A 14,962-nucleotide genomic window follows, 5' to 3' on the forward strand; every position below is an offset into this window, starting at 1 on the left:
GCGTCCAAACAAAGTAAGGACAGTACTGCCACAGATAGTAAAGTTGCCCAAGATGATTCATCAGATGAAGGGAGTAGACATAGTTCTACATCATCTCCTTCTGTGTCTACACCAGTTTTGCCCACGCAGGAGACCCCTAGTACTTCTAGCGCGCCAATGCTTGTTACTATGCAACAATTGACGGCAGTAATGGATAACTCCATAGCAAATATTTTATCCAAAATGCCTGCATTTCAGAGAGAGCGCGATTGCTCTGTTTTAAACAATGTAGAGCAGGAGGGCGCTGGTGATAATTGCTCTGTCATACCCTCACACCAATCTGAAGTGGCCATGAGGAAGGTTTTGTCAGATGGGGAAATTTCTGATTCAGGTAGAATTTCTCAGCAGGCAGAACCTGATGTTGTGACATTTAAATTTAAATTAGAGCATCTCCGCGCACTGCTTAAGGAGGTGCTATCTACTCTGGATGATTGTGACAACCTGGTCATTCCAGAAAAATTGTGCAAGATGGACAAGTTCCTAGAGGTTCCGGTGCACCCCGACGCTTTTCCTATACCCAAGCGGGTGGCGGACATAGTGAATAAGGAGTGGGAGAAGCCCGGCATACCTTTTGTCCCCCCTCCTATTTTTAAGAAATTATTTCCTATGGTCGACCCCAGAAAGGACTTATGGCAGACAGTCCCTAAGGTCGAGGGGGGCAGTTTCTACACTAGCCAAGCGCACTACTATTCCTATCGAGGATAATTGTGCTTTTAAAGATCCTATGGATAAAAAATTGGAGGGTTTGCTTAAAAAGATTTTTGTACAGCAAGGTTACCTCCTGCAACCTATTTCGTGCATTATTCCTGTCACTACAGCAGCGTGGTTCTGGTTCGAGGAACTAGAAAAGTCGCTCAGTAGAGAGACTCCGTATGAGGAGGTTATGGACAGAATTGACGCACTTAAGTTAGCTAATTCCTTTATTTTAGATGCCGCTTTGCAGTTAGCTAGATTAGCGGTGAAAAATTCAGGGTTTGCAATTGTGGCGCGCAGAGCGCTCTGGCTAAAGTCCTGGTCAGCGGATGTATCTTCCAAAATTGCTTAATATCCCTTTCAAGGGTAAAACCCTTTTTGGGCCAGAATTGAAAGAGATTATCTCAGACATCACTGGGGGTAAGGGCCACGCCCTTCCACAAGATAGGCCTTTCAAGGCCAAGAATAAGTCTAATTTTCGTTCCTTTCGCAATTTCAGGAACGGACCGGCCTCCAACTCGGCAGCCTCTAGACAAGAGGGTAATGCTTTCACAAACCAAACCAGCTTGGAAACCGATACAAGGCTGGAACAAGGGTAAGCAGGCCAAGAAGCCTGCTGCTGCTACCAAAACAGCATGAAGGAGTAGCCCCCGATCCGGGACCGGATCTAGTAGGGGGCAGACTCTCTCTCTTCGCTCAGGCTTGGGCAAGAGATGTTCAGGATCCCTGGGCACTAGAAATAGTTTCTCAGGGTTATCTTCTAGAATTCAAGGAAGTACCCCCAAGGGGAAGGTTCCACATGTCTCACTTATCTTCAAACCAAATAAAGAGACAGGCATTCTTACATTGTGTAGAAGACCTGTTAAAAATGGGAGTGATACACCCAGTTCCAACTGTGGAACAAGGAATGGGATTTTACTCAAATCTGTTTGTAGTTCCCATAAAAGAGGGAACTTTCAGACCAATTCTGGATTTAAAGATCCTAAACAAATTTCTCAGAGTGCCATCGTTCAAAATGGAAACTATTCGAACGATTTTACCTACAATCCAGGAGGGTCAATTTAGGACTACCGTGGATCTAAAGGATGCGTATCTACATATTCCTATCCACAAAGATCATCATCATCAGTTCTTAAGGTTCGCCTTTCTGGACAAACATTACCAGTTTGTGGCTCTCCCATTCGGGCTAGCCACTGCTCCAAGGATTTTCACAAAGGTACTCGGGTCCCTTCTAGAGGTTCTAAGACCAAGGGGCATTGCAGTGGCACCTTACTTGGATGACATTCTGATACAAGCGTCGTCTCTTTCAAAGGCAAAGGCTCACACAGACATCGTTCTGGCCTTTCTCAGATCTCACGGATGGAAAGTGAACATAGAAAAAAGTTCCCTGTCTCCGTCGACAAGAGTTCCTTTCTTGGGGACAATAATAGATTCTTTAGAAATGAAGATTTTCCTGACAGATGTCAGAAAGTCAAAACTTCTAAACGCTTGTCAAGTTCTTCACTCTGTTCCACGACCTTCCATAGCTCAGTGCATGGAAGTAGTAGGGTTGATGGTTGCAGCATTGGACATAGTTCCTTTTGCGCAAATTCATCTAAGACCATTACAACTGTGCATGCTGAAACAGTGGAATGGTGACTATACAGACTTGTCTCCAGTGATTCAATTAGATCAGAAGACCAGAGACTCACTCCGTTGGTGGCTAACCCAGGACCACCTGTCCCAGGGAATGAGCTTCCGCAGACCAGAGTGGGTCATCGTCACGACCGACGCCAGTCTAGTGGGCTGGGGCGCGGTCTGGAACTCCCTGAAAGCTCAGGGGCTATGGTCTCGGGAAGAGTCTCTTCTCCCGATAAACTGAGAGCGATATTCAATACTCTCAGGGCTTGGCCTCAACTAGCAAAGGCCAGATTCATAAGATTCCAATCAGACAACATGAAGACTGTTGCTTACATCAACCATCAGGGGGGAACAAGGAGTTCCCTGGCGATGAGAGAAGTGACCAAAATCATAAGATGGGCGGAGGATCACTCCTGCCATCTATCTGCGATCCACATCCCAGGAGTGGAAAACTGGGAGGCGGATTATCTGAGTCGTCAGACATTCCATCCGGAGGAGTGGGAACTCCACCCGGAGATATTTGCCCAGTTGACTCAATTATGGGGCATTCCAGACATGGATCTGATGGCGTCTCGTCAGAACTTCAAGGTTCCTTGCTACGGGTCCAGATCCAGGGATCCCAAGGCGAGACTAGTGGATGCATTAGTAGCGCCTTGGACCTTCAACCTAGCTTATGTGTTTCCACCGTTTCCTCTCATTCCCAGGCTGGTAGCCAGGATCAAGCAGGAGAGGGCCTCGGTGATCTTGATAGCTCCTGCGTGGCCACGCAGGACTTGGTATGCAGACCTGGTGAATATGTCATCGGCTCCACCATGGAAGCTACCTTTGAGACAGGATCTTCTAGTACAAGGTCCATTCGAACATCCAAATCTAGTTTCCCTCCAGTTAACGGCTTGGAAATTGAACGCTTGATTTTATCTAAGCGTGGGTTTTCGGATTCTGTAATAGATAATCTGGTACAAGCCAGAAAACCTGTAACTAGAAAAATTTACCATAAAATATGGAAAAGATATATCTGTTGGTGTGAATCCAAGGGATTCTCATGGAGTAAGATCAAAATTCCTAGGATCCTTTCCTTTCTCCAAGAAGGTTTGGATAAGGGATTATCAGCGAGTTCTCTAAAGGGACAGATTTCTGCCTTATCTGTCTTGTTACTCAAACGTCTGGCAGCTGTGCCTGATGTTCAAGCTTTTGTTCAGGCTTTGGTCAGGATCAAGCCTGTTTACAGACATTTGACTCCTCCCTGGAGTCTGAATTTAGTTCTTTCAGTTCTTCAAGGGGTTCCGTTTGAACCTCTACATTCCATAGATATCAAGATGTTATCTTGGAAAGTTTTGTTTTTGGTTGCTATTTCTTCTGCTAGAAGAGTTTCTGAGCTATCTGCTTTGCAGTGTAATCCGCCCTATCTGGTGTTCCATTCAGATAAGGTTGTTTTGCGTACTAAACCTGGTTTCCTTCCAAAGGTTGTTTCCAACAAGAATATTAACCAGGAAATAGTTGTGCCTTCTTTGTGTCCGAATCCAGCTTCAAAGAAGGAACGTTTGTTACACAATTTAGATGTAGTTCGTGCTTTAAAGTTCTATTTAGAAGCAACAAAGGATTTTAGACAAACGTCTTCTCTGTTTGTCGTTTATTCTGGCAAGAGGAGAGGTCAGAAAGCTACTGCTACCTCTCTTTCCTTTTGGCTGAAAAGCATCATCAGATTGACTTATGAGACTGCCGGACGGCAGCCTCCTGAAAGAATCACAGCTCACTCCACTAGGGCTGTGGCTTCCACATGGGCCTTCAAGAACGAGGCTTCTGTTGATCAGATATGTAAGGCAGCGACTTGGTCTTCCCTGCACACTTTTGCCAAATTCTACAAATTTGGATACTTTTGCTTCTTCGGAGGCTATTTTTGGGAGAAAGGTTGGTGCCTTCTGTTTAGGTAACCTGATTGGCTCCCTCCCTTCATCCGTGTCCTAAAGCTTTGGTATTGGTTCCCACAAGTTATGGATGACGCCGTGGACCGGACACACCAATGTTGGAGAAAACAGAATTTATGCTTACCTGATAAATTACTTTCTCCAACGGTGTGTCCGGTCAACGGCCCGCCCTGGTTTTTTAATCAGGTTGATGAATTTCTTTCTTTAACTACAGTCACCACGGCACCATATGGTTTCTCCTATTTTTTCTCCTGTCCGTCGGTCGAATGACTGGGGTGGGCGGAGACTAGCAGGGACTATATGGACAGCTTTTGCTGTGCTCTTTGCCATTTCCTGTTGGGGAAGAGAATATTCCCACAAGTTATGGATGACGCCGTGGACCGGACACACCGTTGGAGAAAGTAATTTATCAGGTAAGCATAAATTCTGTTTTTTACGGATCCAGGTCCAGGGATCCCAAGGCAACGCTGATAGATGCTCTAGCAGCGCCTTGGTCCTTCAACCTGGCTTATGTGTTTCCACCATTTCCTCTGCTCCCTCGTCTGATTGCCAAAATCAAGCAGGACAGAGCATCAGTGATTTTGATAGCACCTGCATGGCCACGCAGGACTTGGTATGCAGATCTGGTGGACATGTCATCCCTTCCACCATGGACTCTGCCTCTGAGACAGGACCTTCTACTTCAGGGTCCTTTCAACCTTTCAAATCTAATTTCTCTGTGACTGACTGCCTGGAGATTGAACGCTTGATTTTATCAAAGCGTGGCTTCTCCGAGTCAGTCATTGATACCTTAATTCAGGCACGAAAGCCTGTCACCAGGAAAATCCTATTATAAGAAATGGCGTAAATATCTTTATTGGTGTGAATCCAAGGGTTACTCATGGAGTAAAGTCAGGATTCCCAGTATATTATCTTTTCTCCAAGAAGGGATTGTCGGCTAGTTCCTTAAAGGGACAGATTTCTGCTCTGTCTATTCTTTTGAACAAGCGTCTGGCGGATGTTCCAGACGTTCAGGCTATTTGTCAGACTTTAGTTAGAATCAAGCCTGTGTTTAAACCAGTTGCTCCGCCATGGAGTTTAAATTTGGTTCTTAAAGTTCTCCAAGGGGTTCCGTTTGAACCTCTTCATTCCATAGATATCAAGCTTTTATCTTGTAAAGTTCTGTTTTTGGTAGCTATTTCCTCGGCTCGTAGAGTTTCCGAGTTATCTGCCTTACAGTGTGATTCCCCTTATCTGATCTTCCATGCAGATAAGGTAGTTTTGCGTACCAAACCTGGGTTTTTACCTAAGGTGGTATCTAATAAGAATATCAGTTCCTTCAGGATGGTTTGGATAAGGGTTTGTCTGCAAGTTCCTTGAAAGGTCAAATCTCCGCTCTTTCTGTTTTATTTCACAGAAAGGTTGCTATACTTCCTGATATTCACGGTTTTGTAAAGGCTTTAGTTCGTATTAAGCCTGTCATTAAATCAATTTCTCCCCCTTGGAGTCTTAATTTGGTTCTGAAGGCTTTACAGGCTCCTCCATTTGAGCCTATGCATTCTTTGGATATTAAACTACTTTCTTGGAAAGTGTTGTTCCTTTTGGCTATCTCTTCTGCTAGAAGAGTTTCTGAGCTATCTGCTCTATCTTGTGAGTCTCCTTTTCTGATTTTTCATCAGGATAAGGCAGTTTTGCGGACTTCTTTTAAATTTTTACCTAAGGTTGTGAATTCTAACAACATTAATGAGAAATTCTTGTCCCTTCCTTATGTCCTAAACCTAAGAATTCTTTAGAGAGATCCTTACATTCTTTGGATGTGGTAAGAGCTTTTAAATATTATGTGGAAGCTACTAAAGATTTCAGGAAGACTTCCAGTCTATTTGTTTTATTTTCTGGTCCTAGGAAAGGTCAGAAGGCTTCTGCTATTTCCTTGGCTTCTTGGTTGAAACTTTTGATTCATCAAGCTTATTTGGATTCGGGTCAGGCCCCACCTCAGAGAATTATAGCTCATTCTACTAGATCAGTCTCCACTTCGTGGGCTTTTAAGAATGAAGCTTCAGTTGATCAAATTTGCAAAGCGGCGACTTGGTCCTCTTTACATACATTTACTAAATTCTACCGTTTTGATGTATTTGCTTCTTCGGAAGCAGTTTTTGGTGGAAAAGTTCTTCAGGCAGCTGTTTCAGTTTGATTCTTCTGCTTTTGTTTTAAGTTTTTTTTCTTTCAAAAATGAAATAAACTTATTTTTTTGGGTTGTGGATTAATTTTTTCAGCGGATAATGGCTGTTTTTATTTTTATTCCCTCCCTCTCTAGTGACTCTTGAGTGGAAGACTCCACATCTTGGGTATTGATATCCCATATGTCACTAGCTCATGGACTCTTGCCAATTACATGAAAGAAAACATAATTTATGTAAGAACTTACCTGATAAATTAATTTCTTTCATATTTGCAAGAGTCCATGAGGCCCACCCTTTTTATGGTGGTTATGATTTTTTTTCTAAAGCACAATTATTTCCAAATTTCCTTTGTTGATGCTTTCTACTCCTTTCTTTATCACCCCACTGCTTGCCTATTCGTCCCTCTGACATTCACTGTACTCTGAGAGGAATCGGGCTTCAACAATGCTGAGAAGCGCATATCAACGTAGAAATCTTAGCACAAACTTACTTCACCACCTCCATAGGAGGCACAGTTTGTAAAACTGAATTGTGGGTGTGGTGAGGGGTGTATTTATAGGCATTTTGAGGTTTGGGAAACTTTGCCCCTCCTGATAGGATTGTATATCCCATATGTCACTAGCTCATGGACTCTTGCCAATATGAAAGAAATGAATTTATCAGGTAAGTTCTTACATAAATTATGTTTTTTCACAACAGTATCTAGCACCGTTTTAATTTCTTTTTAAATATCAAATAAAGGATCCCCATCTAATGTCGGATATATTCCACCATCCGACAACTGATCTACAATCTCTTGTATATAATATTCAGTGTCTAATACAACCACCGCCACACCCTTATCTGCATTTTTAATGGTAATATTTTTGTTTTTAGCCAAATCTCTAAGAGCCTGCCTTTCAACATAAGAGATATTATTTTTCTGTTTAGGCAGATTTATTTCTTAAATTCAAAGATTTTAAATTAAACATGGCATTGTCAATATTAGTTGATTCATTATGGACAACAACATTGCTTTCATTGCCAAAGTGTGCTTTTAATTTTAATGAACGAAAGAACCTGTACTCTGCATCCTACAGGCCTAAACAGAGATTATGATCTCCATTTGTTTTTATGATATATTTCCCATCATGGTTTTTTGTATATTTTATATCTGATATGTGTATATATGTAATTATTGTTAAGGTTTAGATCTCATGATCTAATAATGCAGCACTTGTATACTTAAAATTCTTTATTAATGAGTACAATATTTTGCATAAACCTATTTAGGAGTAATGTATAACTCTGACCTGCAGATGGCAGTAGAAGCATTTATGCTCTGATAATGATGATCAGCATTTATAGAGTTAATGTTTTGCAATTAAGGTACTTACCCTATTTAACGCTGTGTAGTATTACATTCCATAGCATGACTAAGGGTCTACGTGATCCGAAACGTTGCTGTCCTTCTAAGATGACACCTCAATAAAGATTTTTCTATTTTTAAAGAAACAGTGCTGGCGCCATGTGTTACTTTTTCTCCTGTATATATATATATATATATATATATATATATATATATATATATATATATATATATATATATATATATGTATATATATTTTTTTGTTTATGTTTAATGTCCCTTTTAATCAAGCTATAATTATAGTGGTTCATCGTTCCCTTTCAGATATTAATTAAAATATGTACTACAAAACAAAATGTTTGGATGGTGATGTAATTGAGAAATATTGGACTTTTTTGGGCGAATACTTTCATAGTTTCTAACTTGTCTCTTTTTTTTTTTTCCTTAGGCCCTATGAGAGAAAGGGAAAGCTAATGATGCCTGAGCACGACAATGGATTTCTCTTTCATGCAAGGGATCATGGGAAACACAATCCAGCAGCCGCCTCAACTTATCGACTCTGCCAACAACCGGCAGGATGATGCCAGCAGCAGTGACCAAGCTGATGAGGGTGGACGCACACCTTATGATTCTGGCCCACAGCCTGACTTTCATTACCCCACTCCCACTACAGAGGACTTATCTCCTATCACCAATGGTTACCCATCTTTATTAGATTATGAACCTCAAGAGAAATTTGTAGCCCATTCTCAGTTTTCAAATGGTTCAGCTAATGGTTACAGCAGTAGGAGTTTGACCACATTGGAATATTACCAACTTGAGACTACAGCAGTCCAGTCTCATGAAGGCTTGGGTAAAGATACCCCCCCCAAGACCACCACATCTCCTGTCTTCTTACAATCTCCCTTTCCCTCTACTACCTGTCAAAAGAAGACTGGTTCACCAGATATTAAGCTAAGGATAACAAAAACCATTCAAAATGGAAGGGAAATGTTTGAGTCCTCTCTCTGTGGGGACCTTCTTAATGAATTCCATGCCAATGAGATAGCTAGGAAAAAACATGAACGACGGAAAGAGAGAAGGGATAGAAAGAAGAGCAGTCGTCACCTTCACCACCATCTTCCTGAGGCAGTGAATGCTGAGCCAATTTTGTCAAACATACCAAAACTGGATTCTCTTGAGGATGCAAATGTAAGTTAGCTACAATTTCACTTTATATTGGTTAATTACATATTTTATTAACTCACATGTTAAAGGAAGATTTTAATTTTCTAAGGGACATAACGATCACTGTGCACCACCTGTTAGAAGATATTTACATTTTTTTGGCTCCCCCCCCCAAAAAAAAGCAGTATAGTAGTACACTGCCCCTTAAAAGAAAACAGAGAGATCAGCTAAATAACAAATCTGCTCATATTCTGTCTTTCATAATATGGTGAGAATTCACAGATCATCCTGTGGGATTAGGCTCCTGTACAATAAGAGAATACACTCCTACATACCCAAACTTAAATCCCTCCGTCTCTCCTTTCGTCAGGCTTTTTTTTTGTCTCCAAGATGGAGTAAGGTTAATTCAGAAATGACAATCTTCATGTTGGTTAATAGTGGGTTCTCTAACTGATCTGAGACACATTTTCTTCAGAGTTCCTCCTTGACAGAGAAGATAACAGTTGTTTAGCAACGCAATGATAATCTTTTTCAGGTGTGGAGATGTTACAGGCCTCCAATGTAAAATGTGGATTTTTCCGCCAATCCTCTGGTTTACAGATTGTTTCTGATTGTTAGATCCTTGGCACTGTGCTTCTCCAAGGTTCATTATTTGCATACACTAAAAGAGAGAAGTGCTCAACCAGAGAACGAACAATAGTGTAATAGCTTGTTCTATGGCTATTTACCACACTAGAAGTAGCCTCTCTCTCCTGTATGCAAATTATGATCCTTGGGGAAGTCTCCCTAAGGATAACCCCGTTCCCAAAGTGCTTAGAGGGATATGACTACAAAATGAATGAGCAGAGCACCGGCTTCTTAAGAAATAACCTTTATTCCAAATGCGGTTAAAAGATTCAGAATACACACATGTATTGCAGAATAAAAAAGGAGTCAGCAAACTTAGCTGACGCGTTTCGGCTGTACGCCGTTGTCAAAGCTTATGAAGTTCAGGAAAACTCCCAGCCTCTTAAAAGTGTAAATTGACCTCTATTGGTTGACATGTCTTGGTTCAAATTAACCCTTACTTTATCCATACAGGGTTATCATACCAATTGCAAACCATAAAATTACAGGCAAGTGTTATTGCTTCTTAAATAACTGGACCACTGAACGGTGAAATATACCTGACTGCACAGACCCTAGTTATTATACGGAATAGTGATGACCGGTATAAATCTATGTTAAATGATCTATTAACATAAATACATATTCAAATGCTTATGGACACTGCTGTGCTGCTACCAAAACCATGTCATGATGGACTCAGAGGCAAATCTTCTTCAATATTTTAGTGAACTTCAATATGAATTCAAAACTTTTGACCCAAATGGGGTATTACTCATGTGAGCAATTAATAGCGATCAACAAAAACTTATACATATATTAATAGATACATTCCTATTTGATTTGAAAGGAGCTGTGATCTTTATAACAGTTTGTTTCATAATACTAAGTTCATAATGATTAGTCCCTGAATCCTAATTCCTACACACTTCGCATGGCCATACACCAGATATCAGATGAATTAAACAGTATTCAGTACTACTGGTTACATTTTTACACACATGTATTGACTATAATTGTGTGTATGTACAAAAACATCTAACCTGACTGACCTAGCTGTAGGTCCATATATTATAGCCACTTCATAAATATATAAGTGCAAAGCTGTTGGTCTCATTGTGTATGGTTTGTGTAATGTAACCTTTAGGCAAAACTTTAACAGTTTACAAAAAGAAGTTTACTTTTCTGGAGACTGATACTGTATTCTATGGCCCTTAAACTAGAAAAGGTTACCTATCAAGAGGGTTTATTTTTAGTGCGTGAAGAGTATCTAATGTCCTAAAACGGTCTAATGTCCGTATTATCATCAAAAGGGGACTAATGGTTTAAATGTAGGACCCCAATGATCAGCATACCTGGGGACAGTGGGAGGCTACTGCCAAAAGTTAATTAGGTCATAAGATGAATTTAACCCTTGTGGATATCTAGTTTTTAGGGTGATTATCCAATAGACCTCTTGTTTGGCCAGTAGCCTCTCCCTGTCGCCTCCTCTAGGTGGAGTCAGAACCCTCTCTATGCAGGTCCATCTGAAAGTTTTGTAACTTTTGTTGTGTAATTGTACTGTATGTATTGTAGGGATATGACTACACCTCACTGATGAGGCCCACACTAGGCCGAAACGTACGTCTGTGGTTTGCCACGTCTCTTGGTATTTCGTGTCTTGACTCTTCTGTTTATTTAGGATTAGACTGATATGCTACAGGAAAGTTGTCTGTGAAAAGCACATGCTGGGCATAAAGAGGCTTCTTCTGGGGTGGAAACTAGCCATATAACAAGCTATTATGCTTTTGTTTGTTCCCTTGTTGAACACTCATTTCTTTTTATGTTTGCAAATTATGACCCTTGGGAAACCAGATGTTTGGGCAATGGCCCAATGTGCTTAGAGGATATGGCTGCACCTCACTGACAAGGCCCACCCTAAGCTGAAAAATACGTCTGTGGTTTGCCAAGTCTCTCATTCAGAGAGGCATTGTATGGTATTTCAGAGCTGTACTGTTCTATTTATTCAGGACCAGACTGATATAATGGTATGACTCCTGCTCAGCTGTATATATCCCGTGACAAGGATTTACTGCGCTGCCCTTTATCAGTGTGTTCAGGGGTCTGTTGAACTTCAAGGCTGTGCCCCTCGGGGTAAATTTGGAAAAAAAATGTATTTACTCTAATAATATCTGAAGATTTCTTGTTAAACCCAGGTGCCATGCATGTAGCACAAGGAGATTGTTTGGCAGGCCTTTAGCACGTCAGTGGCTTCCCCCCAAGAAATGACTAAACTAAATCCCCTGCTGTGAAGTGGGGATACTTTTAAGCCAGATGATTTATTTTATGAGGATTGGCTTTCCGAGACGTAGGACACCCCTTCAGAAGCTTTGGGGTTTGATGTTTCCTTAATTTCAATCTAGCATATATTCATACCTTACTATGGGCATTCCTAAGAAGCCCTCTAGCTTCAGTTCCTAAAGTGGATAAGGCAATTTCTACACTTGCAAGGCGGGCTTCCATTACTTCAGAGGACAGTTCCTCTTATTCACCTTATGGATAGAAAGCTGAAGGGTTTCATAAGCGGTCCTTCCAACTGGCAGGATTTCTGTTTCGCCCAGCTATCAGTGTAGCTTGTATCGCTGCAGCTAACTTGTTTTGTGTGGCAACATTTTACAGCTGGTGTCTGGAGATGCATCCTTGAAGAGGAGTCATAACTGTTTGAAATGCCTCAATAACAACTTTTTGTGATGCAGCAGTAGACATGCTAAGAGAACTGCTTTTGATGTATCTGCTAGATGGGCATAATTGCCATAGTCACTAGTGGTAAGGGTGATTTCTTACTGCACTAAAAAAGTCTAGGGTGTTTTTGTTTCTTTTTTCTGAGTTTCAAAATACTTTTCCCTCCTCACCCAAGATTTTCTGTAAACCTCTATCATCCTGATCCAAGGCCAAACAGACAAAGAAGTCCAGACCCCCACTTCAGAGAAGGCTCTGGTGGGGGTAGATTTAAACTGTTTTAGAAGGTATGTGAGAAGTCTATGGGACACTCCCTAAAAACTCTACTATTCAGGGATGCATGCAACCAACACTAACCTTTCCTAACGCCATTGCTTTCCCCTTGAACCCCTTAGATTGTAAGCCTATGGGCCCAGCTGTTTACAGATCGTTTAATAAGAGCCGACTAAAACAGTGAAACTTTCGGCAGGGCCCTCTACCCACTTGACCCCTACAAAAGCTATCCTGTACACCGACTATGTTTACAGCGCTGCGGAATCTGTTGGCGCTCTACAAATACCTGATAATAATATTGCTAAATTATTTTTCAGATATATAGACTCAGATTTTGATCCAGACCTTCTTGATGGAGATTCTATCAAGGCCAAACTTTCGCTTTGTTGAGTAGTGGGCTTGGAAACAAAGGGAGTTATTTTCTGTTTCCAACAATAAAACACAATCAGGGGTTCTACTCTAACCTCTTTATAGTTCCAAAGAAAAACATAGGACCAAACTGGAACATGTATAATGTGCTCAAATTCTCCACACTTCCCTACTTACTGCTGGTCAATGCATTGAAATTACAAATCTTATAGTGGCTGCTTCAGATTCGGTTCCCTTTGCCTGATTTCTTCTGATGCTTTTGCAGCTGTCACTTTTTCAGCAGGGGAATGAAGATTAAGAGGATCTGTCTCAGAAAATCAGAAGACGAAACAGTTGTTGTTGTTGTTGCAACTCAATCTCTTGTCCAAAGGGCCTCCATTGTTTGGTTATTCTTGACAGTGGACATGATAGACACTAACCACAAGGTTGGGGGACAGTCTTAGGTTTGCGGAGGACACAAAGGGTTTTGTCTCCTCGGGATGTGAAATTATCAATAAATATACTTAAACTCTATGTGACTTTCAGGGCTCTGTACATTTAATTCAACCTTAGGTAGGAATTGTTCATCTGATTTCAGCTGGACAATGTCACAGCAGAGGCGTACATCAGTCATCAGGGAGGATCTCAGAGTACCTCAGATAATCAAGTGGGTGGTATGCCATCAATAAATGGTAGGACGGAGCTGCTAAAATATAGGCTTTATTATCGATTAGAATAAGAATACATTTGGCTAACATGGAATATAAAGTTTAAAACAAGTATGAACATGCCAGGCACGTCTTACACGCTTCGGCCCTGACAGCCTTAATCATAGACAATGTGCCACCATTACATGCAGGGTTTTTAAACACCCTATACCTTTTCATTGGTTAATTTAACATCTATACTTAACAATGGTGCTTGGAATTTAAAGTGACCCACTCTTATTTAAGATATATAATTTGAATATTGGCTAAACTGTGCATATAATGTCCCCTGAATACCTGTGTTAGGTGCATATAGCACTTAGACATGTTATAAAGAAACTTGGCCAGCAACTAACTATTATTTTCATAATCGATTAATCGGCCAATTTTTTTGTTTTTTTTTCCGATTTATTCGACTAATCATATAAAAAATGAAATGTTTTTTCCTGTATTTTAAATAAAATCCACATACTGAGTGTTACAAATAATAATCTTCAGACTAAAAATTTACATTAACACAACTGTTTGTCCAATTTCTCCAACATTGGTGTGTCCGGTCCACGGCGTCATCCTTACTTGTGGGAATATCTCTTCCCCAACAGGAAATGGCAAAGAGTCCCAGCAAAGCTGGCCATATAGTCCCTCCTAGGCTCCGCCCACCCCAGTCATTCTCTTTGCCGTTGCACAGGCAACATCTCCACGGAGATGGTTAAGAGTATGTGGTGTTTAGTTGTAGTTTTTTTTATTCTACTATCAAGAGTTTGTTATTTTAAAATAGTGCTGGTATGTACTATTTACTCTGAAACAGAAAAAGATGAAGAATTCTGTTTGTGAGAGGAAGATGATTTTAGCAGACAGTAACTAAAATCGTTTGCTGTTTCCACATAGGACTGTTGAGATGAAGTAACTTCAGTTGGGGGAAACAGTTAGCAGACTTTTCTGCTTAAGGTATGACTAGCCATATTTCTAACAAGACTGTGTAATGCTGGAAGGCTGTCATTTCCCCTCATGGGGACCAGTAAGCCATTTTCTTAGTCTCAAACAGAATAAAGGGATTAATATGGGTTATAAAACTGGTAGACACTTTTATGGGCAAAATCGATTGCTTTATTTGGGCATTTTATACATGTTTATGCTGGTAATTCACACTTATAAACTTGGGGAACGTTTTTTAACGTCAGGCACTGTGTTAGACACCTTTTCCAGTCAGGAAGGGCCTTCCCAGTTGTAGGCTGAGCCTCATTTTCGCGCCATTACCGCACAGTTACTTTTCAGAGCAAGACATGCAGATGCATGTGTGAGGATCTGAAAGTAGTTGGAAAAGTTCCTAGAAGGCTTCATTTGGTATCGTATTCCCCC

General features: G+C 40.8%; 1 protein-coding gene across 4 annotated transcripts in view; it reads left to right on the forward strand.

Moving 5' to 3' along the window:
* NSD3 (nuclear receptor binding SET domain protein 3) overlaps window positions 1-14,962 on the forward strand; it is a 1,671,583-nt gene that overhangs the window by 85,561 nt on the left and 1,571,060 nt on the right. For all 4 annotated transcript variants that reach the window (XM_053718034.1, XM_053718036.1, XM_053718037.1 and 1 more), the window contains one exon: window positions 8,233-8,975. In XM_053718034.1, the coding sequence (XP_053574009.1) occupies window positions 8,277-8,975 (699 nt within the window). In that variant the 5' untranslated portion in view covers window positions 8,233-8,276. The remainder of the gene's footprint in view (window positions 1-8,232; window positions 8,976-14,962) is intronic.

Source organism: Bombina bombina, chromosome 6 (genome assembly GCF_027579735.1).
Source record: "Bombina bombina isolate aBomBom1 chromosome 6, aBomBom1.pri, whole genome shotgun sequence".
NCBI lineage: Eukaryota > Metazoa > Chordata > Amphibia > Anura > Bombinatoridae > Bombina > Bombina bombina.